The sequence below is a fragment of the Pagrus major genome, chromosome 15, assembly GCF_040436345.1.
Source record: "Pagrus major chromosome 15, Pma_NU_1.0".
NCBI lineage: Eukaryota > Metazoa > Chordata > Actinopteri > Spariformes > Sparidae > Pagrus > Pagrus major.
The window spans coordinates 934,901-958,930 of record NC_133229.1 but is presented as its reverse complement, the minus strand read 5'-3'; the positions used below and the strand labels follow the sequence as shown (position 1 = coordinate 958,930).

Genomic DNA, 24,030 nt, shown 5'->3' with positions numbered 1-24,030 from the left:
ACACAAATTTGTGATTTGTGACATGTTGATGTTATAATGTCTAAAAGTCATCTTCGATGTTCAGACCAAATATCATCCAGTTTTCAACTAGAAATCAATGTTGAGGTCCCAGGTGATGCTCACTGGATTCATAATTCCAAATCTTCCCGGGTCAATACAAACATGTTGTAGGCAAGCTAGCTCATTCTTTTCCTGTCTAATGTGTGTCTTCAAGTTACTCCACAGTTGATCTGCCCTTTCAACAGGCTCCCTTCATGGTCTGATCATATACTGCTACTAAATTCTGCACAACAGCACAAAGGATCGAAAAAGAGAGAGACGAAGAGGCTGGAATGCAAACTCTTTATTGAAAGACCTGAGTGACATGGGGATTGTGGCTGGTTAAACTTGGCATGGTAGTACAGACTGGATCTCATTCTCCTCCACCTTCTGTGTTCCACAGAAGAAGATGCTGTGAATGCAGAAAAGGAGATAAAAGGAACTGAATGAGACATTGTAGAAGAGAATGTCAAAGGATATCCAAAGGTGTCTAAACCACAGAGTCTCCTCTCGTGCACTGCAGAATAAATCTCAGTATGCATGAGTGTTTGATAGTTTTCTTCCAGCACAAGCAAAATTTTCCAACATCACTATATTTAGTACTGATAGATGTATTGCAATGATATGAGAGAAAAGGGTGACAAGTCATCAGTATACACCACTAAAAGAAATCTTCATGGTAGAGTACCTCCCTTACCATCTCACCCCAGCCCCACCCCTCCAGCAGTGTAGAGGGCACCAGGGGCAGTCCCATACTGCCTTCTAGTGGCCAAAACTAGCCCCTGTCATGTGCTACAGCACAACAGTGCAGAGAACTGCTACAGTTTGACAAAGTGACGACATCAGAAACAAAGCCTAACTCTCTTTCTCTCTCTCTCTTGCAATATATATATATATATATATATATATATATATATATATATATATATATATATATATATATAAATGTTAACACCCCTCAAAAACATACATCATCATGTTTCATCACTTCATGACTTCTATACATGATTTGATACTGATGACATGTTTAAAAAACAGATGTGTTTTTTCTGTTTGGGGTCTCAGCAGTAAAGCTTGCTTAAATAATGGATGTCATCTGCTCTTTAGCTGTGATTGGTGTTGACAGTAGTTGTTATGCAACAGTGCCCTTCTTACAGCCTAAATAAGTCCTCATTTTAAGAAGATCCATCATCTGGCCAATCATTAAAATATCTTTTCTGGGATTTAGTGAGATTTCTGACCTATGAGTTTGAGAACTGTAGGTGGTCATCTAAAAATATCAAAAAGCCACATATTATGTAGTGCAATCTTTGCAGGACTACTACCATTACACACAACTTTCTTATGTGTGTGGTGGAGCAACAACTCCACACTTTTCCGGGGATGGATTCTAGTGGTTATTATTATTTACATTATCATCCTGAATTTACCTAAAAGACATTGTATTTTCATAGAAATAATTAACAAATGTTCAAAAAAATACATAAGTAAAATAGTTTTAACAAATATAAAATGGAATAACAAGCAGTTTATAATCAGTCAACTTGTGTTTGATGGCAAAAAAAAAACCCAAACTACCCTTGTTTACTACCCTTGCTACCAAGAGAACGATTAAAAACTATTACAAAGCCATCTCCATAAGAAGGCCACATGCCAAGAGAAATTATTCAGCCACTTAGTTTCCTGAAAGGAAGCCACCTGAAACTGTTGTTTTGGACCTGTACATACTTCATCAGAGCAGGAGAAATTGGCTGAATCGTGTTAAGTACAACTCATTTTAAACAAGATATCACAGCTCAAAAAGCCAATAGTTTTTGGCATTTACCATTTATGGCAAAGCACCATTATCATTAAACACCACAAATATATTATACACCGCCTCTACTACCAATTGTACTGAAGTGGCTGATGATTAACAAGATATTAGTGTGTAGGTGCTTGATTTCCACTCGTGCTATCATCTCACATGAAGGTGTGTTGAGTGCCACGTGACACTTCACACACAGAGACAGAATCTTACATCATCTTGTCTTTTCCTCTCTGCAGCGCCACCTTGGAGGCACCATACTTGGGATTCAAGGGGTTGAGGATATGGTTGTTCCACCGAAACTTCACCTCTGTCACATTACCCACGTTCACCTCAGCATCAATCAGCAGCTCGTAGGTCCGTCCGGGCATCAGTGTACCCCTGGAAAAAAATGTCACAACAGATCAGTGTCAAAACACACTTCATGAGTTTCCAGTGGCTGAGCTGTCAGTTAGTATCTGCGACTGACCAGATCTGTCATTAAGCAGCTAGGAGTCGCATGATCAGGTAAGGGATGAGGTTCTCAGCAACTTTACCCCACTCAGTGATGACACATGGACTGAAACTCCTCCTGGTTTTCCACATAACAATGTTCTTACACATGAAGCTGGTACTCTTCGGTGTTGTCATTGTCTCCAGCGAGTGCCACATAAAGGAAGCCTGGATTGGGCCAGCTGGGACCATCCAGGGTAACTGTTACTCTGTAACTGTAACCTAAAATGTGAAGAAATAGTAAATAATTTGATACATCCATCACCATCAATGAACACAGGCACAAAATATCTGCCAGTCTATCTGCCTGCTGCTGGAGGGAAAGCCTTGAAAAATGTACAACATGGTGCTGCCAAAAAGTGATTGAACAAGTCTTTTGTACATACTCCTTTTCAAGTTTGGTATGTACCATGTCTGCACAGGTATATACTGCTTCAAGGAAACAGTCGAAGCCTTGCACTCTGACAATGTCAAAGCTCTTGCCTTCTCCTGCCTATTCTGCATTTATATGTTACTAAACAGCTCTATAAACAGAGGTGGATATAGAGAAATATTCATGGGGTGGCAAGATAGGGGGCAGAAATATAGACAGTATATTCTTTTTTTTAATTGCAAACAATCATTTATATCAATATTTACTTGGCAAAGCTCCTAAATGAATGTATTATAATAGGAATATCTAAATACAGCATTAAAAATCAATAAATTGTTTTACTTTCAAATATTTTTCATTTCTACATGTTTTGTATTGTACTTATGCCATATCACTTAGCCTGAAATGGGGCCATAACAGATCGATTGTCAGCTCTCTCACTTGCAGGACTGATCTGAACATTCAGCTGACACCCCATGCCACCCCGCCCCTGAATGAAAATGGAAGCATTACAACCTTCGACAGTTTTCCAAACTCACTTGGACTGTGTGACGACATTAATTTGCTTTATGAAGCGCAGGTCACCTTTTCCTCTTGTGGCTAGGCTTGCTGTTGCATCATTCAAGATCATTCACATGTAGACTATAACTAATTACTTTAGTGGAAAACACTGAAAACTCAATGATTTGATATACTAAGACGTTCAGGAAAGGCAACATAACACTTATTCTAACTTTTCAGAACATTAGAACTGAATGTTATCCATTCACTGTGCTGAGAAGATTGAGAAAACAAAAAACCACGACTGGAGATGCAAATCTTCTCTGGATAGTAATGATATGATGAAAAAGTTTTAATTGTTCCTTATATTGAGATCTTAAAAGTGAGTTCTTCTAACCTATGTGTAAGTCACACTTTTATTTTTGTTAGGACAAGAGAAGCAGGGTATTTACGGCCAAAGGGCTCTGATCTGCCTGTGTTGAGGAAGTACTTCATCTTCAAAACGTCATCAGTCACAGTGAACCTGTCAGCATCGTGGCCCATCAGAGGACAGTTGTCGTGTGCACATGGGAAACACTTTCCCTGTGAAGACAAGGACAGACATGTTTTGTGATGGAGTACAAGAGTCTTCTTTCAATAAATAGTCGGAAAAGCTTTTCCCCCTACAGTCCTTTAAGATGTTGCAGATTGCCACCTTATAGATATGAAGGTGGCGAATGGCGCCAGTTTTGCAATAAGTTACTGTGTGGGAACAGGCTGACTTTGCAACTGTCAGCTATGGCTGCAGGAATAACACCAGGGGGTGTTTACGAGGTGAACGACAAGGAGGTGTTGTCATCTCTCAACAGGGACATAGTGATATGAGGTCATGCTCGGCACTCTTGGGCCTCCTTTGATCGGGGACATGTGTCCAGAGCAGGGATAAACTGTGTCATTAACACCAACAGCTGCAGATACAAGCCCTTTCCATGGAAGACATGAAGAAAGCCCATTTGCATCGCCCCCCTCCTCCACAACAAAAATCCAATCTTGCCAAATCTACTTCTAAAACTAAAAAAATGGTTCACAGCCATATCAGTGTCATACAGGAACAGGTGGCAGTCCCACACACATGCTGGGACAGTGGTAATATGGGCCCCTTCTCCTTCTCCAGCCCTTTTCTTGTCTGAGCCCATGTTTTAAATTGAGGACGTAAGATGTCTTCCAAAAGCTCTAATGGAATTTGATGTGGCATACTTTTCAGTCGCTCAAGAGACAGGAGACGATGGCACAAATAATGCACATCTCTTACACTGCTTAAAGCTCCTCCAAAGAGAGAAACAGGCAGTGACGGTAATCATGTTTGATCAGCACCACCTTGTTTTACAGTTTGATCAGAGTTTTTCAGCCCCTGTTTTCACAGCACAGAAACAATATGGAGGCCACTTCCCATTCACACTCTTTCTTGATTGAACAACCCTACAACTACAACCAACAACTGACCCTAACCCTCTCGAACAACCTGGTCCTGAATGTCGAAAAAACCAGGGAGATGGTGATCGACTTCAGGAAAAAACAGCCCGTGCACACCCCGATCTTCATCAATGGAACTGCCGTGGAGACGGTACAGAACACAAAGTTCCTGGGGGTGCACGTCTCTGATAACCTGTCCTGGTCCCTGCACACCTCCTCTCTGGTGAAAAAGGCTCACCAACGCCTACACTTCCTGCGGCGGCTGAAGAAGGTCCACTTTAGTCCTTCCATCCTCACCACTTTCTACAGGGGCACCATAGAGAGTGTGCTGACCAGCAGCATCTCTCTGTGGTTTGAAAACTCTAACACCTCGGACAGAAAAGCCCTGAGGAGAGTGGTTAGGTCAGCAGAGAGGACTATAAGGACTGCGTTGCAACCCATAGAGGATCTGGCCCAAAAGCGCTTACTGACCAAGGCCGCCAGCATCCTAAAAGACTCCACCCACCCCTGTCACAGACTGTTCTCCCTCCTGCCATCAGGAAAGAGATACCACAGCCTGCGTAGCAGCACAGTCAGGTTCTGCTGTTATGAGACTGCTTAACAAACACCCACACTAACCTCAACATGTGCAATAATACATATCCGGTGCAATATCTATTTATTATCTATTACTTATGTCTGCTCATTTCACTTCTTTTCGTTTTTATATCTGCAATAACCCTGCCAGTACTATTTATTCATTCTGTTTATATAATATATTTATATATTTATACATTTTGTTATACATTTGTTACATGTGTTTTAACAGAGTTTTCTACAGTGTTTTTAAAAAAAAGCAATGCACATAATTTCGTTCTGCTCACTACTTTTTTTGTTCTGTGCTGAATGACAATAAAGAGATCTTGAATCTTGAATCTTGATTGCAAGTGAACAGTTTGTAAAAGCAGTCAGTGTAGTAATATAATCCTGGTTTATAGTTAGATAAGATCAGCACTGCCTAGTTTAGACAGTTTGACTACACTGTTTGTGTCCACGGACACACTTACAAAATGCGGAACAACAATCTGTAGTTGATACAACAGCCCAACATCTGCCAGATGACAGGTCGTGGCGGATTTTTGCCAGTAAAATGTGGGGGGCTCTGGGTGCAGGCAAAATGCATTAAGTCTAACATTGTTCATTTGCATATACTACCAAAATTGTAGTGATAAAAAGCTGGTTGAAAATCAGCAAAGTTCCCATTTAAGTAAAAGATTTTAATACTTCTTCCTCCATGGGTAAAGACAAGGCAAAATGTAAAATGAAATTATGACAGTGTCTCCTTTCTTTTTATTGAGGATGCTATTTGTATATTTAATTACAGTAAGGTAATTTAGCATTTAAGAATTCTACCTGATCCTATCATGGCCAAAACAACACTTTCAGATCAAGTCACACAGTTGTTTAAAAAGATTTCGAACATGTTCCAATCAAAAAGGATATTTAAGTTTGTAGAATGTGCAATTTAGGCTATTAATGTCTCATTACATGAGAAATAACCACTCGGTAAGGCACTAGTTTATCACTCTTAGTTGAATAAAAGACTTACAGCAGCAAAACTGCCTTTGTCAGAACAGGGGAAGCCTACAAAGCCTTGGGGTTTAACCATGCTCTCACTGTAGTACTGGTATGCTCGAACATGGTTGCAGGCATCAAACTTCTTGGTACCTGGCAAAAGATCAGAACAGATGATGACAAGGAAGAAAAGAAGAAGGTAGAGGGAGTGTGTTAAATGAGGATATGGTAAGGGAGGGGTGCGCAAATGAAGATCTGAGTCTTGAATTTCAGAGTATGAACTCATGACCTTCTGACCGGGGTCATTATGCATTGCTGAGCATGAGAGAGATTTGGCAGTCTAGAAAACTGAGAACTTGTCAACTGAGAGAGAATTAATTCTAAAATATAATTACATTTCCTGCTATAACTTTGAAAATCAGATTTAGGAGGAAATTACAGTTTTGAAAGTCAGCATCAGGCAAACAATATTAAGGAGAATCTTAGAATCAGATTAAGAATGTGAGTCAGAGAGACGTGTCAGACAGAGACAAACATAGAAAGAGGTCATGGCTTCGCTTGTTTTCTCTTCTAGTACAGGGCAAACATCAGGCGCTCCAAAACCTCCAGCTATGCAGCCCTGGATCCCACTCTCCCTCTCTTATCTATATGATCAAAAGTGGTACATTCAGCTGTGCCAACTCCTAATCCCCCTGCCCCCTCCCCCAACCCCCTCCAGACCCAGGCATGGCACCAATGCTGCTACTTGAGCCTTGCTACTCAGCAGCACATTTCAAAAGAAGGCCGTCGTCATCCATATTAGAAAATATTTGCTCAGGTCCAGCAGGAATAACTCTGCCTGGAATTTCTTTACAATTTTTCCATTGGGACAACTCCAATATTCCACAGAGGCTGCGCATTGTAAGTTGCAAGGTTGAGAAAATAGGATAAATGAGTCATTGTGTTGTTTTTAGAAAGCATGCCTGTGACTGAGCCTATAGACCTGAGAACAATGGACGTGTCATGTGAAGAGCATATCACAGTAGTATATCAAAGGTCACAATATGTGCTTGTAGATGTACAGACACATTTTACTTTGTAGCTCATCAAGGGAGACAGCAACACAGACAGAGAAACCGTGGAGCTGATTATCGTAGGATTTAGTGGATTCAAACCAATCAAAGAACTGTAGCATTTCACATGACAGCTTGGTAATAACATGGTAAAGGAGGGCAATAGTTTGATTATAAAGAGGTAATGAAGTAATACCATGTAATTATCAAAGTAATAACCATGTAATAGCTTGATATTAAGGATGAGTTAATATTAGAGACACTAATATCAGTAACACAAGTAAGTAATATAATTACAAGTTATAAAAGAAGTGGAGGAAGACATAGTCATATGCGTCAGATTATTAGTCATTATTAACCAGTCAGTGGTTAAAAATAGGTCATAAAAAGGAGAATGAGTGCTAAATAAAACATAGTTGTTATCAAAAAGGTACAACACAGCAGTACAAAAGGTGACCAAAGAAAACTATAACGTGTACCCATTGGTACATCTCCCCCCAAATGGGAGATCACCCCAAAATATTGCAATATTTGATTTTGTTGTCTAGTCCTCGCATTTATGAAGTATTTTTCAGGAAATTAAAAAATATCAAAAAAAATAAATATGGTGTATTGTGATACAGCATAAAAATATTGCATTAAAACTTTAAAGTCACATAGCCCAACACGAATATGAAGGACAGAAAGTTGCCTTTTTTTGCCCAGTTTTTCAGTTCAGAAGTAAATCACATGGGCCATGGACATGGTAAAATAATTGCCAGAATTCTGGAGGTAGCCTTTGAACCAGCATTAACAACTTGACACAGCAACCGAAAGCAAACGGAATAGCTGACTTGACTGAGTGCGAAAGACTGCAGTCTTTGATTGGACAGCAGAAACAATACCAAATCATCCTTGGGATCATTGCATTTCCACTTTGTCCGTTAAAAAGTGTTTGTGTGTCTCTGTTCTTACCCTCCCAGATGGCATCCAGGTCAGTGGGCGGGCCTCTGTTAGTGGAGCAGCCAGGCATCAGCTCTCCTCCATTGGGGTAGAAGTCAATATGGCCCACAGAATGTGACATCCCCAGACCTGAGGACAAGCAAACATAATTCACTTTTTGATTTAGATTCTGGTAACACATTACAATAAAAGGTACATTAAATAACATTAATTCATGTAGTCAACTAATATGCCAAGTACCCATTTACTAATGGTGTTAGTAATGAAGGTATTAATTCATACGTTATTTAATAAGTCAAGTTTGTAAAAATTAAATTAAAACAGTTACAACAATATTATGGATACATTATTTAACATGTTTTAATGTAGTCATAACCATTAACTACCAGTCAATTAATAGATTTAAAGTAATAATAGTATATGGTTTATAAAAACCCACAGTGAGGATACATATGTTTAATATAATACTGCAGCACAGTGAGGATACATATGTTTAATATAATACTGCAGCACAGTGAGGATACATATGTTTAATATAGTTTATAATACTGCAGCGCAGTGAGGATACATATGTTTAATATAGTTTATAATACTGCAGCGCAGTTAGGATACATATGTTTAATATAATACTGCAGCACAGTGAGGATACATATGTTTAATATAATACTGCAGCACAGTGAGGATACAGATGTTTAATATAATACTGCAGCACAGTGAGGATACATATGTTTAATATAGTTTATAATACTGCAGCGCAGTTAGGATACATATGTTTAATATAATACTGCAGCACAGTGAGGATACATATGTTTAATATAATACTGCAGCACAGTGAGGATACAGATGTTTAATATAATACTGCAGCACAGTGAGGATACATATGTTTAATATAGTTTATAATACTGCAGCGCAGTTAGGATACATATGTTTAATATAATACTGCAGCACAGTGAGGATACAGATGTTTAATATAGTTTATAATACTGCAGCACAGTTAGGATACATATGTTTAATATAGTGTATAATACTCCAGCGCAGTGAGGATACATATGTTTACTATAATACTGCAGCACAGTGAGGATACATATGTTTAATATAATACTGCAGCAGTTAGGATACATATGTTTAATATAGTTTATAATACTGCAGCGCAGTGAGGATACATATGTTTACTATAATACTGCAGCACAGTGAGGATACATATGTTTAATATAGTTTATAGTACTGCAGCGCAGTGAGGATACATATGTTTACTATAATACTGCAGCACAGTGAGGATACATATGTTTAATATAGTTTATAATACTGCAGCGCAGTGAGGATACATATGTTTAATATAATTTATAATACTGCAGCACAGTGAGGATACAGATGTTTAATATAATACTGCAGCGCAGTGAGGATACAGATGTTTAATATATTTTGGAATACTGCAGCGCAGTGAGGATACATATGTTTAATATAGTTTATAATACTGCAGCACAGTGAGGATACATATGTTTAATATAATTTATAATACTGCAGCACAGTGAGGATACAGATGTTTAATATAATACTGCAGCGCAGTGAGGATACAGATGTTTAATATAGTTTAGAATACTGCAGTACAGTGAGGATACAGATGTTTAATATAGTTTAGAATACTGCAGCACAGTGAGGATACAGATGTTTAATATATCTAAAAATATATATATTATATAATATATTTTTATTATTGCAGAGATATGGTCTGTGACAAAGTCAAGTGGTAACACCTCATTTCACACGTCTATTTCATGGTAACTAGGTGGTAATTTCAACATATTTGAAATATTTTTTTACAACTTAACTAATTATCATAAGATAATCTCCACACATTAAGACCATTTAATGATTTTTGACGCATAAATACAATCACCAGAAATAAAAATGTCATGTTACAAACGAACTACATTGCAGTCACATAACCTTAAAGGGATGGTTTGGATTTTGACATGAAGTTGTATGACATCCTCACCATCAGTGTCGTGCAGCAGTGACTTTTCCCCCACTGCGTCCTGTGAGCCGAGGTCTGTCCCGCTGTTGTTGCTGAAGAAAGTAGTTACGGCTAGTTTGCGGGGTCACGAAGATAAAGCGTTTTGCTTCAAAAAACAATATCCGTTCAAAAGAGTAAAACATTTGCATCACAAAATCGTTTACGACAAAAAAGTCAGACCTCACGATCACCTGGCACTATTTCCCCTCCCTTCATATCACTGCGCGCTTCCGCCTGTTGACACACCGCACCGCTCCGTCAGCTGTTTCACGGTGTTTACATGCTCGGATGGTAAAAGTAAATATGTCTGACTACGAAACGAGTGATGAAGACATTCCTTTTACCACAGAGCCAAAGGGATATCTTTATGAACCCGAATACACAGACACCGAGCTTCGTCAAATGGAGTTAGAACGGGCAGAGAGAGAGGAGAGAGACAGAGAAGCGGTCCAAGTTGCTGACAATAATAATAACAGCCATCATATAAAAAGGCACCGTCTTTAGCTTGTAGATAGTTGTTCTTACCTGGGGTCGTGGCACAGCAGCGCTCTTCAAAACATGTTTCTTCCTCTTTCCTGGGCGTGTAGGAACATAATCGCCTTGCTGAAGTGTGCACTACACACACGAAGCTTTTTCACCCTTGGCAATCTCGCTTCAATGTTCAAGCCTATGGCAAGAAGCCAAAGTTGCCTAATAGCAATGTCCGTGACAGGAAAGCGGTAAAATATATACGGCGACTTGGTGTGATCTTTGTTGTTGCAACCCGGATAATCACAAATCCGCACCATTTTTATATATCCTCTTGTCTAATAATCTCGCTAGTACTCACGTTAGCTCTCACGTTAGCTCTCACGTTAGCTCTCTCGCACATCCGAGCATGTAAACACCGTGAAACAGCTGACGGAGCAGTGCGGTGTGTCAACAGGCGGAAGCGCGCAGTGATACGAAGGGAGGGGAAATAGTGCCAGGTGATCGTGAGGTCTGACTTTTTTGTCGTAAACGATTTTGTGATGCAAATGTTTTACTCTTTTGAACGGATATTGTTTTTTGAAGCAAAACGCTTTATCTTCGTGACCCCGCAAACTAGCCGTAACTACTTTCTTCAGCAACAACAGCGGGACAGACCTCGGCTCACAGGACGCAGTGGGGGAAAAGTCACTGCTGATGCACGACACCGATGGTGAGAATGTCATACAACTTCATGTCAAAAAATCCGAACTATCTCTTTAACATCACCACAACTAAGCACAGTTTAATATAAATTGTGTCTCCATGCTCGGCTACAGCCTCTGTAGTCTCATTTAGACACTTGTTAGCAACAACCTTTTTTTAAGATGCATAAATGCTGTGTAATTTACGTGTGGGGTATTTACTGACGTATTTTATGACACAGAATAAAATGTGGTCTGTTAACCACAGACCTTATTTCAGGCATCTCACCGGCTTTGAGACAAGGGAACAGGAAGTGCAAAAATAACAAATAATAAATAACACATTCCGGGTTTTACAACTCCTGCAGCACTCTATTAGGCAACGGTGATAAGTAGCATACAGAGGGTTAAAATAAATCCTCTGAAAATGTTTTAAAGGGCACTGACTACTGTATTTGAAGTTCTTTAAAGTTAGTCACTTTCTAAAACTATTACAGGAACACTTTATTACTAATTTTGCCTAGAGTTTTAGAAATGAATGAAGAAGAACAGAATGAAAACATTGAGAGAAGTGAGCAAATACTCCACTCAGCATACCAAGTTTGGAGTCGAAAGGAAGCCCATCAGTGTGAATGACATCCACAAAGATGGCGTCATTGGTATCTAGACGTACAGAGGCATCGGTGTCCTGGAAGTAAGGTTCAACTGGGTCCAATCCTGAGCAGAGAACGAGAGGTGGGACAACACAGATGGATCCATCGAAGGATCTGAAGTCTGCATAATCTTATCACTGCAGATAATTTCTAAAAACATTATCATGCAAACATGAGTCATCCAAAAAATGTACAATATCTGCATTAAAGTAGTGCAGCAGGTTTACCTGTGATGCGTGCAAGGCCAGGGATCCTGCTACCAGTGTCTCCTGCAGCGTGAGCTCCCAGGCTGTGTCCGATAATATGGAACTTATCAGCCTTCTGCTTGTAGTTGCCCTACATTGTGAACATTATGTGAAATTCAAATCTACCACTTTATCATGCATACGACATTTTCTTCAACTGCTGTATGCATGTGAGAATATCCTCTTTGCTTCCTCTTGTGACTGCCCTGTGTGTTGTGTAATTTCAAGTTTATTTAGTTTTATTTTAGTGCTGGCTTCTGTGATGTTACGACCCCTCCCTTTATGCTCGCCATGATGCAGTTGATCACTTCCTGCAGGAGCTGGCAGTCAGGGAGGGTCGTTAGGGCAAGGTGCTGACACCTGGCTAGGCCTCTACCAAGGTTATAAATGCCAGCCTAGTCTCATTGTCTCTCTCTCTCTCCTAGGCTCCACACCAGTGTTGCCAAGTCCGCTTGTTATAAGCGACTTTGGGCTTGTTTTTCTGTAAAGTCGCTTGCAAATATCGTCAGTCGCGGGTTGCAGGTTTTTGGGCTTGTTTTTTAAGTGTAGTTGCTGTCAATTTACTGTTGCCTATGCAAACAAAAATAAATGTATATATAGATACTGTTATCAAGTGGCCTCTCTCTTACACAATGTGGTAGGTTAGGTCACCTGTTGGGCTTTATTTTATTTATTTGAGGAGCCAAGTTGCTTTTTTTGGGCTTGTTTCCATAGAGCTGGTTGCTTGTTTTCTCTCGTGAGATCTGGCAACACTGCTCCACACCACTCCAGGTTCTGGGTTCGTTTTGGTGTTTTCTTTTGCATTCAACAGCAGCACACACACGCCTCACTCATCCACACACTACATTCACTACTGATGCCGCTACTCTCCACAACTCATGCTTTTTGTACATAGTTATGTTGTTTTAAGTCACAATAAAACATTTTCATTGGTACTTAAATCCTGACTTGTCTCCCCTCTTTGTCACACACATTGAGCCAGTTTGTGACAGTGATGTGCAATAATTGCTGTGACACTCCTTTAAAGGATGTTTATAGACTGAATTTCATGTCTGCAGGTGGAGGGGATCCCAAGTCTGTGACCACAGTTGAAGACTTTGTTTCAACAATTGTTACAGTGAAACCAGTGGATATTTTTTGGAGACCTCGGGACCTCAGTTGTATTTGTGCCGACAAAAAACTGATATTTTTGATGGGAGGTCTTGACACCTCTAGCCATGCTTGTGGCAACCAAAACCTTTTCCTCATCCAAACTAAGTGGTTTCTGTGAATAAACCTAAATAGACCATAAGCACAGCATTGTCACAATGTCAAATTGTAAATTGAACCTAAAGAAATGTAACATTGCAACATAAAGAAATGTAAAGTTCAAGATATCTGTTGATTAATTTTTCTCAACCACACTGCCATCCTCATATATTACTGTTTGTGTATTTGTGAGCTATGCCCATAGTATGCCAGTGTCTGACAGTTAATGACGTGCTATATTTATGTAGCGACCTACAAAATACAGCTAAACAAGAGTGTTTTATTTCATGTGTTTTATTTTCATATACTACATGTCCTATGATCCTTTGTTTGTTGTTGTGATTTGCACTATGCAAGGTACTAAACTAACCTGCCATCAAGTTCGTTTGAATGATCTAATCTAAGCCAATCAGATTTCTGGAACAAGTGCACTATTAGCCAATGAGAGGAGAGTTTAAAAAAAAAGGAGGGGAGAGAAAAAAACGTATGTATGTGAGAGAAGAGCCGTGTGTAGTGATCAGAGCGCTAAAAGCTAAGATTGTTGGTGAAGTAATTAATATTTGTAGACTAAATACTTTTTAAGTATTGGCAAGTATTAAGTATTACCTTGCAGTTAAACATCGTGTGTATTTCACAGTTCAGTAACTCGTTTTCAGGAAGTTTAAGGTGAAAGTGAAGCCAGGTTAACTGTGTTTATTGTATTATTAACTTTGTAAAAAGTGTATATTGGACTTTAAAACATGGACGTTTAAGCTTGCATCATCGTAGACAGTCAGCTGTAAACGCCCGTTGCATTTTCCCCGAGGACTGGAGGAAACAAGGACTTCCCTGGATTGCCGTGCTAACTAGCATTTGTTGCTACTGCTCGTGAGGACTCACTGAGCCACTGGACCTGAGTTGAGACACAGACGATACCTGTTCGCCTTGCCTGCTACTGTATCAGCTACCAGCTCATGGACTCTTCTGGATTATATGTATTTCGGTCATGTGAGTAACTGACTGTGTCAGCAACGTGATAAGGATTTATGGATTTGTTTATTCACATGTGCACCAACTTATGGCCCCCAACGGTTAGAAACCCAAGCGCTTGGTAGTAACTGAACTGTTCTAAAGGTTGAACTGATTAACTACAAATTATTGGATTGAAACTGTTCTGTTGTGGTGAATAATTTGGGTTACAATATTACGTGTGTTGATTTGTCATTGGAGTTTTCACTCTAACCCACTCACACACACATAGACACTAATACACATACTCACACACACATAGGCACTAATACACATACTCACACACACATAGGCACTAATACACATACTCACACACACATAGACACTAATACACATTCACATAGGTTGTTTTGGTTTATTGCATATTTTCCTGTGGGGAAAACAAAAAGTGTTAAGTTTGAAGTGTTAAACTTAAATGCTTTCGGTTTATTAATTATATTTGCCATAAGGTCAATTTAAGTTTAATGGGTACCTACCTGAGATTTCATTTATATTTTTATTTTGCACTGGTATTGAATTTGTGTTTATTCAATATTGTGAAGCAACAGAAAATAGATCTGTTTGAATATAGTACAATACTTTGGGAGAATACCAGTGAAAGTGAATGTTTTGAATACAGAAGATACAAAAGAGGAACTAGACTGAGATAATAAATCTATTGTTTGTTATACATTTTTACATGGTTGTCCTGAACATTTAATTTGCCTAAGGTTTACCTACGATAATACTTTACCATTGTTTCTGGGGGAATACAGATATTACTCACATTGTATGAGTGATGTAATCTCACAGTGGAGGCACCGCGCTATTAGTTTGATAATTGTTTGTAGACACATATTTTTATTTGTCACATTCTAGCCTGTAATAATAACAACTACTGGTACAGGGAGGGTTAACCAGTTCAACATCAAAAGCTGAGTACTCAGGATCCTGTTCATACAAACATTGAAATTGTAGCCCAATATTTTACTTCCAGTGGCAAGGAGGGGTTACATTTACCATGAGGAATGTGATCATGGATGCCACCTGGGCAGCCACAACCCTGGCGTTATTGGCAGCCTGGGCATACTGAGTCTTCACACCTTTCTTCCACTCCACAGCGATGCAGTTCACATTCTCCCACTTCAGCATGACCTAGACACAGCAACTAGTATTTATTCAACTGAGGGCTTAAAAATCACTTCATACAATTTACAGAAAGATATTTTCAAAAGAATATTAACCACGAATAAAAAGTATCAGTAAAAGCAGCATTATGTAACTTTTTTTTACCTACATGTTAAAATAATAGCAGGTGATCAATCAAGGAGGGTTAACCCTAAGCATGAACAGAAGTGGCATGTGTTATGGGACTGAATGTAAAAGTACAGAAAACCAGCGCACTGACTGTATATGTGAAAATGTACTAACTGCTCTGTTGACAAATGACAAGACAGCAACAAGAAAATTATAGTGAAACCACAAACAATGATGAGATGTAAAGATGGAGTTTGGGGGCAGTATGTACCAGATGACAGAATGCATGAAAACTGCAGCAATATTTTGTTGTATTTGTTCTCTTGTGTGTTAAATTAAAATTCTCTAGTGATGCAAGTGTTAAATGTTAAGTGTTCCAATGTGTTCACCTAGTGAGTGGAAATCTTAGAGGAAATCTAAAAGGCTTTCATGTAAACCAAAGTTTAAATCTGAATGGCCATCACTGTTTTCTATTTGGTGTAGTGTATTGTAGATGAATGGCTACAGACTTAAGAAAACACAGAAAATTATAACAAACTGCTGTTAGAAGCCAAGCAAAGTTCTGAGGAGAGTGTAAGCTATATACCGTAAATACTCAATTACTGACTGGAGGCTTTGTTAACCTTAACTGCAGTATGGCTGGTCAAAACTGTCAGAATGACTCTATACATTGATTATTCTGCCATTTAATGTACCAAAAATAACAGCAGTATGGTTGACCAAAACAAAAAACAAATGAATCAATAAATAAATGCTCATTTAATTTTCCATTTTATGTATGAATTAATATATCTTTAAATGTATTCATTTCCACATTTTTATTATATTTAGTTTATTAGTTTAGTTCAGTTTGTGTTAGTTTACCTTTGCACATTCACCCTATTTTTTCCCCAAACTTGTTTATTTCTGTTTTCTTTTTACATTTCTGACTGACACAGTTCCTTCACACTACTTCAAATGTAACCACTGCCATCTGCAACATTAACACAATAACCTGTTTTGTTGTCTCATCCTGAAGATCCTTCTTGTAGGGACAGCCCAAATTCCGAATTCCTCATTTTAAGGCCTTATTTATGTAGCTGCTGTGCTCATACAGTGCTTGAACAAATTGTGCAACAACAGATTGCCACAGACGAAGAGACAATAGAGGCATTCAGTTTTGCCCTGAGGCCTCCTTGAGTTATCATGGCCCTGAAGGCCAAAGCTGAATTCACAATAAAACATTTTCAGTAACATACCCACAGCTACACTTTTTATGAAGCTTCTTGATCAAACATTCATTGTCTTTTCTTCAAATCTAGTATTTTTTCGAAGAATCTCCCTGAAGGAGTTTTTTGGTGTGTGCCTTCTTACCTTACACATGTCCTGCGGCCAGTCCTCATCTCCTTTTTCCAAATAACCAGGAATGATGAATCGAGTCTTTCTCATCCCGCTGTAGTTTGATGCCTGGATGTTTTGATCAGTCTTGATCTCCTAATCGTCTCAGTAGAAAAGACATTTAGAGCTCCAAATGTACATTGAATCCCCACAATAGTAACACATGGTCTTTGTATACACATCAGAGGTGAGACATAAACGCTCCTTGCTAACTGTTGTCAAGCAGTAAAACCATCTCTTGCCTGGTAGTAGCGGTTCTTCTGGGTGAAGAGGAGGAAGCGGGTGCCAATCTCCTCAAGGTGCCAGGGCAGGACAGATGCTGGCCTCTGAGCAGTGCCCCCCCAGGGAGGCAGGTCATCAAAGCAGCCCAGCTCATTAAAACAGACCTCAGCCGCTGTGGACATGGAGAACACACCACTGACACAAACCATCAAATACTGAGGTCATTTCACAATGATACTCATGAACTTTTGATGCTATATTCTTTCAACTCACATAAAACGTATTGTCTTTTCAACTCCTGAATATTTCAATCTTTATAGCATGAAAGGTTCCTTCAGAGAGCTTTCAGGAAGAAATGACAGATCACCTTTAATTAAGAGTTTGTTCACAATGAAGTCCAAAAGAGTCCCAAGAGGTCAGTAACACTTAATAATCAACATCAATAACAAAGTTTTTTCACTGTTAACAAACAATTATATATTTTATAAACCATTTATTATTTGTCCTGATGTTTACATTACTATAACCCTAACCCTGTATAATAAACTTTCTAAAGCATTTCACAGTTTGTTAACAGACAATTTTGAGGTGTCTCAACATAGTATAGTCAAGTAAATGTATTTCAGTACGTCTTTATTAGCACTAATCATATATCATTAGCATACTAGGTACAATGATAGTACATTGAAAATATTACATGAATCATGTCCTGATTAAGTACTTAAATTTAGTGTACTACAGTGTATTTTTTTACAGAGGCGGTCTGAATATTCAGTGCAAATATAGCTTTCATAGAGAGAAGGAACAAGCTAATATATAAAGTATATCATACTGCCAGAGTGGGTGAAATAGTCTGATTTTAATGAGGTTTCAGCTCTTTAAGGGCAAACAGTAAAGAAGTTTTCTTAAAGAGTTTTAAGAAAAGAGTTCTTAAAAAGAGTTTTCACATGCAGAAAATCAACAGTAGCTTGAAATCAAATCAGCAAGATATCACCATAACTCCATTGCTAGTAACAATAGTAGTAACAATTTCAAATGAACTTACCATATGAGGCACTAATGAGTGAACAGAGCAGACACAATCTCCACATCTGTGACATCTGTTGGATATACAGTCCCATGAGAAGTTTTGGCTGAAGAGAAGTAGAACAACGATATGACCAGGATCATATTGTTTACTCACCTTGAAGCCAGACAAGAAGCCAGTGAAGTAACTCTGTTCTGCTTTAAATACTCTAGTCAGCTGCATTTCTGCCCACGCTGGAGTGGGAAACACACAGGTGACAGACTGACATGTAAGAGTGTGAGGACAAAAACAGGTCAGGTGTGTTGATCTGGAGATGTGGAGAAACAAACTTTTCCCATGTACTGTAGATATCTTCAGTCAGCACAATTTGATAATCATACATGTTTTCTGTATGAGCAGCTGCTAATAATCTGCACTAGTGTACAACACAGCATAAGTATACACAGTACAGGGTTAGCCTCAGGGTCAACCTGTAGCTGATTTACAACTACTCACTGACTTATCAGAATAGTAATAATACAATACCAACTGTAGAAACAAGTTAAATAAGGAAAAATACTCTCGGAGCTTCGTTCTTTTCAGACTGTAGCTGCAGTAATGTTACAAAGTCTAAAATTCAATTTGAAATACAGCTATTGATCCACCTGTATTAAAAATTCCAAGCAGAGGAAGATTACTCTGTTTCCCCAACCCATGCATCACCTACCACTAAACCACAAAAAACATTACTAAGCACAACCCAGAGAGAAAAAATACTTATGAAGTATAGAGAGTATAGAGAACTTATGAAGTTTGAAAGTTATCAAGAATTAAATAAAGGGAAAGATATCTGGCGGTAGCAACACAGTCTTTTACGACAGAATAAAAAAATCTGTGACTATATACAGCTAATTCAACCTCTAATTACTAATTGATCAACCAGTGAAGCCTCGATTCTCTTTCTTTGGTCAGATATTGTTTATGTTTGTGTGCAGCAATTATGGTCAGTGTTTCCCACAATTCTACTGTGGTCAGCTGACAGTCAGATCATGAATTGAAATGGAAAGTCCATTTTCTTAAAACATGTCTTACTAATATGAAATAGTCTTAAGCGGTAAGCTAACATGTGACTGTTAGGACCAGTGCTTGAAGCATTTTCCTGGCGCTGGGATATAATACAAAAAGGAATGCCATCATTTCATTACCTGCCATTCCTTTTTGTATTGTATCCCTGCTGAAGTTATTACAGCCCTGTCGCTGACACAGACCATGGATTTTTTGGATTCACTCATTGAGCGTGACTGGAGTCTACACACCGCACTGCTGGAGCTGTGGTGGAGTGAGCTCATTGTTTACGGACAAGAATGGCAGAGAAAGTACAGACACACTTTTCATTAGCAGCTGTACCTACAGCAGCTAGCACTGCCAAACAGAGCAGGAAAAGAAAGAACAAACTGGAGAAGGCTTCAAACAAAAAGACGTTGGATAGCTCAAGAGGTGAAACGAGAGTCAACATTGGAGTGGCTGTTCAGTGATGGAGACAACTGATGGAGTCGAAGGCCTGAAAACAGACGCCGTGGTAGCTGTGTCTCTGTTGGACAGGTAATGAGCTGGTTTGTTTTGGTTGGGGAAATGTATTATTACTCTGCATTATGAAGTCAATGTAGCTAACATTAGCTCCTTATGTTGCTATTGTATGTATTAGCCCAACGCTAACATCATTAGCATCGTCAGCTTGTAGCTAATGTTAGCTAGCTATGATAGACTACTGTTGTATGAAACATATTTACATGTGATGTCACCGTTTACACGCAGGCCAACGTTTACACGTACTGTGGATCTAATCCATGAAGCAGTGTTCACACATGCACTGCTACCCTGGGCTGTTTGGACATTAGCCAGACGAGCTTTATGTGAGAGGTGGACTAATTCTTGTGTGCTACACGTATCCACTGTTCGGAGGTCATGGGAAGATTGCATATACAGTTAATTTTGGCCCTTTATGCTACCACAATGGATTTGAAATTAAATAATCAAAATGAAATTGAAGTGCAGACTTTCAGCTTTAATTTGAGAGTATTTACATCAAAATTGAAGGAAGGGTTTAGGAATTGCAAACATTTTCATACTTAGTCCCCTCATTTCAAGGGACCTAAAGTAATTGGACAAATGAATCTAATCATAAATAAAATGTTTTCTTTTCTATTTTTAATACTTTGTTGAGAATCCTTTGCAGGCGATGACTGCCTGAAGTCTGGAACCCATGGACATCACCAAATGCTGGGTTTCCTCCTTTGTGATGCTTTGCCAGGCCTTGACTGCAGCTGTCTTCAGTTGTTGTTTGTTTGCAGGTCTTTCTGCCTTAAGTTTTGTCTTAAGCAAGTGGAATGCATGCACACTGTACTCTGAAGCGCCGTCCAATCAACTTTGAACCCTTTGAAAAGGGTTATATATTTTTATAAATTAACTTCACAGAAAACTATAAAATAAAACCTTTGATAACTCATAGTTTTAATTTTTCAAGATGTAATCTTGGAGCTTTTAAATGGAAAAAAAAATTCTGCAATGACGATAAGCAGAAGACCCATCTACATAAAGGGTAAAACAATGTTATACCACGTAGGAAATACTTCAAAATAAAAAAATCCCTTTTTCCTCTCTGCCACTTCAGCAGTGTAAAAAGAAAACATCCTATAGCGTACAAAGTTTTGTTACATTGCCAATACAAAATAATTAAGGGAAGCACTGCATGTTCAAAACAGGGCTCCTTGTTTAAATAAACATCATGCTAAAAATATAACAGCAACAGCAACTCAAATTTTGCATGTTAATTTGGTGCCCATGACTCCTGCTCTGTGCTCTCACTATCACTGTATGTCACTTATGTGGTTTTCCACACCCTCATTTTCCTGCTACAACCCTCTCAATACATGTTATTGCCCTCTCGCTCTGCCCTCTTATTCACACCGATCTCTGTCACTCCTTCCATTCCCAGTGTTGGTCTCCCCATCAACCTTTCTAATTGTTACTTTGATTTTCTCTCCCTTTTGAGAACAGTTTAAAGTCTGTTAAAACATATTCAGACAGTTGAAACTAAGACCATTCCACTCATTACATCAGTTCAACGTGTAGATCCAAAAAGATTTTGTTTGTTGGCTGATTTGAAAACCCCTGCTCCAAGCTTTCGTCTGTGCCACTTCACAGCATTCCACAAAAATGTCTGCTCCACACTCCACTTGCCATGTTTCGTCTAAATCGTTCCTTCAAACAGTTTGTTTTTTAGCACCTGAGCCTTTGTTGAGAGGTGGCTGCCATCCAGTTCCATCGCAAGTTTTTGTAGAACCTCAAATGTGTACTTAAGCAGGCCCGGTTCTAGACTGCCTTGATTGGGGGGGCAGTAAGAAATGTTGATTGGTCACCAACTGCTACTATGTTGAGTGTCATAGGGATGACGTTTTTTTGTATGCCTACCAGTCTATGATACCAACCCAAACGTAAGCATCGCCGATTCGCTGTGGTTCCATCAGCAGAGCTCTAATGGGCATTCTTTTTCTGGATTGACAAAGAAAACAAATTCTATAGCCAACAAATTCTTGATGTCAGTTATTAACATATTGTGGCAAGCTTAATAAGAAGGCAGTCTCACAAGACAGATCCTTAACTTCAATGCAGATTTATTGACATTAGACACGCCCCTTAAACACAAACATTTGATGCACGTCATTACCCGCTATATCATATTCGGCCATGGTGGCACAATGTAAAACTTATATTTATGCTAATTTAACACATACATCCTTGGAACATAACAGGACACAACCACAACACTCAGAACATGTACAGAAAGTAATCAAACGAAACATATCTGAACAATAACAGTCTCATGAGTGTCTGACATTACACTCCCATGAGTCATTGCGCCACCTAGCCCTCACTGTCCGTAACTGGTACTCCTCCAGTCACTACAATATTTTCTATTTAAATGTGAAGCTACAATGTAATTGGCATTGTCAATTTTAAATTTTAAACCCACCTCCACCCCCCCCCTCTTATAGGAGGACAACTTTATTTATGTTATATCTAATTGTTAGAAAGGTCTAGACTGTAATGGGACTATGAAAATGGAAAGTTTAGAATTTATTGTTTTATAGTAGTTTTTACTGTATATTAGCTGCAGCTCTCTTGTTCAGACAATGCAATTTTGTAAACAGCGCTATAAAAATAAATCTTGACTGATTGATTGATGCTATATTATTGTGCATCACTTTCTCGCGCTTCAGAAAGTCGTGTGTGCCTGCCTGGGTTCCCTGTTTCTCCCTGCTTGATGCCAGCACCCTCAGATTAGCCACTGTCAGCTCAGTCGGAGGCTCTGGCCCCAGGAAGTAAACAGTGGCCGGCGGCGCTAACCTGAATTTACGGGTAATGGAGTCCCCTATCACTAACGTGTGTTGTTTAATCCTGTCGGCGGTGGTGGGGGAGGCTCGCGGGCCAACAGGACTAACAGCGGGCTAGCAAGGGTTGAAAGTTGAAACCCGCTTCACAACCGGTACATAGCCTGCCCTTGTGAGGCTTCCCATGCCGTGGAGCGGGACAGAGACAAACTCCGCAGCAGCTGCCGATGGGACTATACTACTACTAGCAGTTGCTAGCAGGCATGCTAACAACTATCAAGCCTGTGGCTAAAACTATCTGGAGTGCCCGTGGTATCTAATGTGATGCAAACCAAGAGAAGCTGCTACTGATTGTATGCACGGCGCAAGAGAGAGAGAGACCCTGGCTCTGTTGGCAGAAGAGCCGTGGACTGTGATTACTCTGAGCAGCATTTGTGGGAATAAATTACAATATATTTGAATATACTTGCCCCCCCCCCCCCCCCCCCCCCCCCCCCCCCCCCCCCGCTGGTGTTGCATTTGTAGTTTTGACAATAGCTGTCTTGGCATCTGTTGTCAAACATGCACATGAAAAAGGCTTTACTAAGTTTAATTTGATAAATTAAACAGGAGCATTCATAAATTGGAGGCTGTTGATAACGTAAATGAAAAGGGAATTTTACTATGCAAGCATGGCCGTTGTCTTTCTGACTGCACTGAGGGCACCATGGCTGTGTTAAAGGATATGTCTGACAATTTTCTATATTTTTCTAACAAGTATTGTGTGTGCATCCAAAGCCTGATATGTTATTCTTCTGTGCTGTAGACCACCAAAACCTAAAAACAAGCCAATGAGACACTGCTGCACTAGTTGACATGTTTCTCCATTGCAAAATTTGATCACATTAATTTGTTTACAAACAGCTCAAAAAGTGAAAACAGCGCTCACATTTTCAGTCTCCGGAGGACAATTCTGTGGACAGAAGAGGCCAAAATACTTACAAAGTACTCCCTTATGAGGTTTTCATGGTCTTCGTTTAAGTAAACAATTAGTGCTTTCAGTATGCACGCGTTTCTTGTTTCAATGGCGTCATTCTGCGGCAAAGAACAAGAGAAATGTATAAGATGGGTTGCAAGATTATTGTATTATGCAATCAATACCAGCGATGCATCACTACATAAAAAAATATCAGGCTCCTAATTTGTGTTTGTGGAAACCAAGCATAATGATAATCTAAGCAACATATTTACAGTATATACATGTTTTCATTACATCCATGTGCAGCAC

General features: G+C 39.1%; 1 protein-coding gene across 2 annotated transcripts; it reads right to left on the bottom strand.

Annotated features, from left to right (window-relative positions):
* Positions 1–328: 328 nt before the first annotated feature.
* Positions 329–18,630, bottom strand: LOC141008977 (inactive pancreatic lipase-related protein 1-like). Of its 2 annotated transcripts, XM_073481358.1 has the most exons (13): positions 18,550–18,630; positions 18,412–18,466; positions 17,387–17,538; positions 17,121–17,240; positions 15,531–15,665; positions 12,258–12,366; positions 11,975–12,094; positions 8,225–8,341; positions 6,253–6,371; positions 3,665–3,794; positions 2,446–2,560; positions 2,060–2,227; positions 329–451 (listed from the first exon to the last, which is right to left on the bottom strand). In XM_073481358.1, the coding sequence occupies exons 1-13, from the start codon at positions 18,613–18,615 to the stop codon at positions 382–384; spliced, it is 1,476 nt and encodes a 491-aa protein (XP_073337459.1). In that variant the 5' UTR covers positions 18,616–18,630; the 3' UTR covers positions 329–381. The 2 variants fall into 2 exon arrangements, 1 of the variants encoding a protein (XP_073337459.1); XR_012180112.1 differs by lacking the exon at positions 329–451 and having other exon boundaries at positions 2,142–2,227; positions 2,316–2,560.
* Between the last annotated feature and the right edge of the window lie 5,400 nt (positions 18,631–24,030).

Bases quoted from the DNA above. Each gene is read 5' to 3' on its own strand.
- LOC141008977 (XM_073481358.1), bottom strand. From the start codon at position 18,615: ATGCAGCTGACTAGAGTATTTAAAGCAGAACAGAGTTACTTCACTGGC. The intron at 18,467-18,549 runs GTGAGTAAACAA...TATATCCAACAG, and splicing joins GCTTCTTGTCTGGCTTCAAG to ATGTCACAGATGTGGAGATT. The intron at 2,228-2,445 runs GTAAGAACATTG...ATTTTTTTCCAG, and splicing joins GAAGAGTACCAGCTTCATGT to GGGTACACTGATGCCCGGAC.